At 43.2% G+C, this 4,649-nt stretch overlaps 1 protein-coding gene across 1 annotated transcript; it reads right to left on the minus strand.

The window, feature by feature from the left end:
- Positions 1-3,491: 3,491 nt before the first annotated feature.
- LOC141161443 (taste receptor type 2 member 4-like) lies at positions 3,492-4,397 on the minus strand. Its single transcript, XM_073646251.1, has one exon. It carries the CDS (start codon positions 4,395-4,397, stop codon positions 3,492-3,494), a length of 906 nt encoding a protein of 301 aa, XP_073502352.1.
- Between the last annotated feature and the right edge of the window lie 252 nt (positions 4,398-4,649).

A 4,649-nucleotide genomic window follows, 5' to 3' on the forward strand; every position in this document is an offset into this window, starting at 1 on the left:
GAGTGCAAGCAGTAGTGAAATGTGGGAATTTAGTAGTGTGGCCTCTAAGGCGTTGGCTGCATATTTGCGCTTGCGCTCCAAGGATTGAGGTATGGACAACTGAACACTGCGCTGGGACAAGGACATGGACATGCTTCCTGATGCTGCTACTTGAGAGTGTGCAACGACAGGTGCAGGGCAGGAAGCATCTTTGCATGCACCATGGACAGGGAATTGCATGCACAACAGCGGAAGAAGCAATGGTGCCACCCGCAGACACTGTTCCTGGACCCTGGGATTCGGCCAACAAAATAGGGTGCTTCGCTGCCATGTGCCTGATCATGCTGGTGGTGATCAGGCTGGTCGTTTTGCCACCCCTGCTGATGCTGGCCTGACAGGTGGTGCAAATGGCCTTTTTGGGGTTATCGGCAGAGTCTTAAAAAAACAACAAGACTCGGGAAGATCTAACAGTTGTACTGGCAACTTCCTTCGTGTTGGTGTTACGGGGAATGGTTGCCTGCCTTCTTTCTGTGGCCACCACATTGCTTCTTCCTGTCTGTTGGGGTGCTCTGCCTCCCTCCCCCTGTGTGCTTTTGTCCTTGCTCTGCATGTCCTCCTGCCAGGTTGGGTCAGTTACTATATCATCCACCACCTCGCCTTCCACTTACGCACCCTGGTCCTCCTCCTAACTTTCTGGCAATTGTGTCTCATCATCGTCCACCTCTTGGGACACTTTCCCACCGTTGCCTTCGTGTGACCGTAGCTGCTCAAATATTTGGGCATCGCTGCATGCGATCTCCTCTCGCCCTGATTCAAGTGGACCTGGCGAGAAGCCCGAATCTATAAATGGGAAAGTGAACAGCTCTTCGGAGTGTCCAAGTGTGGGCAGTTGTCTCTGGGAACTCTGCATGGTGGGAGGAAGGAGGTTCAAGGTGAGGAATAAGCGGTCCAGGCTAACAGCTACGGAGACTTGACCGTGTGGAAGACAAGGTGGTGGTGGCTAAGGGACTGGAAGCATTATCTGCTATCCAACCAATAACCTTTTGACACTGCACTGTGTTCAATAGTAGTGTTCTGCGGTCCCCTATTAATTGGGACAGGAAGGTTGAGCGAGATGATGTGAGTGTTTGTTTTGGCACAATTTCAGTTTGCCCATGGCCTCGGCCTCTGCATGCACCATCATCACCATCACGTCCAGTTCCCCGTCCCTTGCCACGTGCCTTGCCCATTGTAATTGGGGGACAATGTCTTCCACTCTCACAACAAATGACTGAATTTGGAGCAAACTTATATGTGATCCGTGTGATGGACAAACCACAGTTTTAAATACCTGACCTGTAGGTAACTATTTTGAACAGCAAACTGGTGTCAATTGCTTCACTGAAACACTGAAAATTTTTTTTATTGGAGGTCAGAAATGGCAGTATTTTCTGAAAACGTATATGTGATCCGTGTGACGGAGAAAACACGGTTTTAAATACCTGGCCTGCAGGTAACTCTTTTAAATAGCAAGCTGGTGCCAAAAACTTTGCTGACGCACTGAAAAAAAAATTAATGGAGGCCAGAAATGGCAGTATTTTCTGAAAATGTATATGTGATCCGTGTGACGTACAAACCACAATTTTAAATAGCTGGCCTGTAGGTAACTATTTTGAACAGCAAACTGGTGTCAATTGCTTCACTGACACATTGAAACAAATTTTTAATGGAGGTGAGAAATGGCAGTATTTTCAGAAAACGTATATGTGATCCGTGTGACAGAGAAAACAAAGTTTTAAATACCTGGCCTGTAGGTAACTATTTTGAAAAGCAATCTGGTGTTAATTGCTTCACTGACACACTGCAACTAATTTTTAATGAAGGTCCGAAATGGCAGTATTTTCTGAAAACGTATATGTGATCCGTGTGATGGAGAAAACACAGTTTTAAATAGCTGGATTTTTAGCGCTGTAATATGGAAAGGACCTGGCTGTATTCTGCAGTGCCAACAAGCAAATGGCGCAGAAACACTGTGTTCTCTGGATTGCTTTTTAAGCAAATAATGAGGATCAAGATCCAAAGAAAAGTATTCCTGGCCCCTGAGACCTGGGCCTATGTATAGAAATATCTAACAGCAGCAGACAGAACTGGAATGGAGCCTCTTGTGCTATATGCACTGCAGTCTGCTATATACCCTGCCTGCCTGCCTATATACACTGCCTGCCTGTCTATATACACTGCCTGCCTGATATCTCTGCAGATGGATTAGTCCTCAGAAGGACTGTTTGTTGAGATGGATATGTGTCTCTAATATAGTCTGTACACCTACACTAACTAGAAACAAGCAAATCTCTCCATAACTCAGCAGCAGTTCTCCCTACAATGTCTGATTCCGGAGTGACTGTGACGAGCATGGCGGTGCCAGGTCTGATATAGATCTAATGACACTGTGCGGCCAGCCAATCACTGTAATGCCACAACCAACATGGCTACGGCATTACAGTGAGAGGCAGGTAATCCTTGCATGCTTATTGGCTCTCTAAAGAGCGCCAAACATGCAGGTAGGAGACCTGAGCTCCCGCTGAGCAATCGCGGAAATACTCGGCGAGCTCCGAGCATGTCGAGCAGTGAGATGCTCAGGCGATCACCGAGCAGTAGCGAACATGCTCGCTCATCACTAGTCATTATATGCGGTGGATTCACATGAACCAAAAACAAAAGTGCGGCATTAGAACACCACATTTTGGATGCCACAAAAATATGCTGTGCCCAAAGTGCTGCTTGTTGCTGTTCGTGCGGACATAGCAGCTAATGAAACAGCTGTGTGCTGTTAATTATAGCTAGGGACCTTGTTTGCAAATGGCACCTTCCCAGGCTAAGAATAGCAGCTCACAGCTGCCACATAAAATAAATTAATAGAAATGCTAATGAAGATTGGGTGAATGGAATCAGCTGACACCTAGCTGTTTTGTTTGGTTATGACAAGGTGTTAATCAGACCTTTTCCTGACCAAACATAATTAAAGTAAATTAAAGAGTTAAATAAACACACAGACACAGAGTAAACACTTTATTTGAAATACAACAGACACATTCTTTAATTATTTAAATTAGCAAATATGCTCACCCCAGTTCTGACGTAATCCAATGGTTTAAGCAATGTCCCACCAAATAAAGTTATTTAGCTCCAAAATGAATGTGGGGTTTTCTGGACTTGATAAATATTATGCAAAACTTTTATTAATTTACAGTTAAAATGTGCAATATTCATTTATTTCTAAATCATGCTAACATTACATGATTCTGCAATGTCATTATGACAACCATCACAGAAAATGATGACTGGTCTCAAACCTCGAATATCATCACCAGGTCAGTTTAAACACCCAAAATCAGACAGTAAATTGCTCCCCCTCCCTCACTGTCAACAGGTCAATGACATTAATAAAGAGAACTAGAACTTGATAGAAACTTACAATATAAATTTTGCTTTTTAAAGCTTCTTACAGCCTTCATGATTATCGCCTGAAGATGTTAAGTCTCAGTCTCTCGGTTACTATTCGCCCTTACAAGGAACTTCACAACAGTCTTCCTAAGCTTCATGCTGCTTTGGATGATGATGATGGCTTCTGATATGAATAAAGATATAAAAAATATCCAGATGATGAAAAGCTCAACTGCAGAGCCTTTGGGTTTGACAGTGAAGTAAAGGTAGAACACAACATTGTTGATTATAGCACTGAGGAGAAACAGGACCATGGTTCTGGTAGCATTAATCTGGGTTTGCAGTTTAGATCCAGTATTATTCTGCTTCATTCTCCATATGTGATTTATAAGAGACCATGCGGTCAATGTGGTGGAGATGAAAATTATAGTCAAGGGTAAGAAGAAGCCCAGGATGGCAGGAATGAATCTATATGAATTATGTTGATGGAATGTTCCATGGATGACTATGGATTGATGGGAGCGGTTCCCAACAAATTCTGTGCTCCTAAACCAAAATAATGTAGAACATATAACAACCGAGAAAAGTCCTGATAGAAGAAGGATGCGGAGCAGGTAAGACGAGAGGCTCCTCTTCAGCCAAGCTAATCCGCGGTGACTCGACGTGGTGATATTGGTGCAGTAGTAGACACAGAGCAAAGCCGTCAGCCAAGAATTATAGGCAACTACGAACAAGTTACTAAACATAAAAAAGAGAAAAACTTCATTTATAAAAAACAAATGGCGCCAAAAAAATATGTTTTGTGAAATCATCGGCGCTTGCATAGAGACATTGACCAGAGCCTTAGTGAAGTGAATCATATCCGATGGGCCCAGAGAGAGGCCATTTTTCAGGTTTCCTATGTAAACAATGAGGATGTAGATGTTTAAGGTTATGCCCACCACATATTCAAGGAATAAAGCAGCAGTCACACCGATCAGGTCAGCAGAAGCCATAGCTGAAAGAGTTGTGTGTCTTATCAAGGTGAGCAGTCAGTGATAAGACTGGAGAGATGCAATTGTCCATCGAGTTTTAGTTGCTCATTTACATAACTCCATCATACAATGAAACAAGATCTGTGTCTGAAATATCAAGGAAAAAACATCTGTCATAACTTATGTACTCACTGGTTCAGACCTGACTCCTGTCAGTTCTTTCGGACATTTATAAAACTCAATAATGTCCAGAAATCTCGAATGTTAACATGA

The sequence above is a fragment of the Phyllobates terribilis genome, unplaced genomic scaffold (assembly GCF_046119375.1).
Source record: "Phyllobates terribilis strain yellow unplaced genomic scaffold, ASM4611937v1 Scaffold_9__5_contigs__length_417890890, whole genome shotgun sequence".
Taxonomy (NCBI): Eukaryota; Metazoa; Chordata; class Amphibia; order Anura; family Dendrobatidae; genus Phyllobates; species Phyllobates terribilis.

Excerpts from the sequence above, each read along its gene's own strand:
- LOC141161443 (XM_073646251.1), bottom strand. The coding sequence starts at position 4,397 with ATGGCTTCTGCTGACCTGATCGGTGTGACTGCTGCTTTATTCCTTGAA.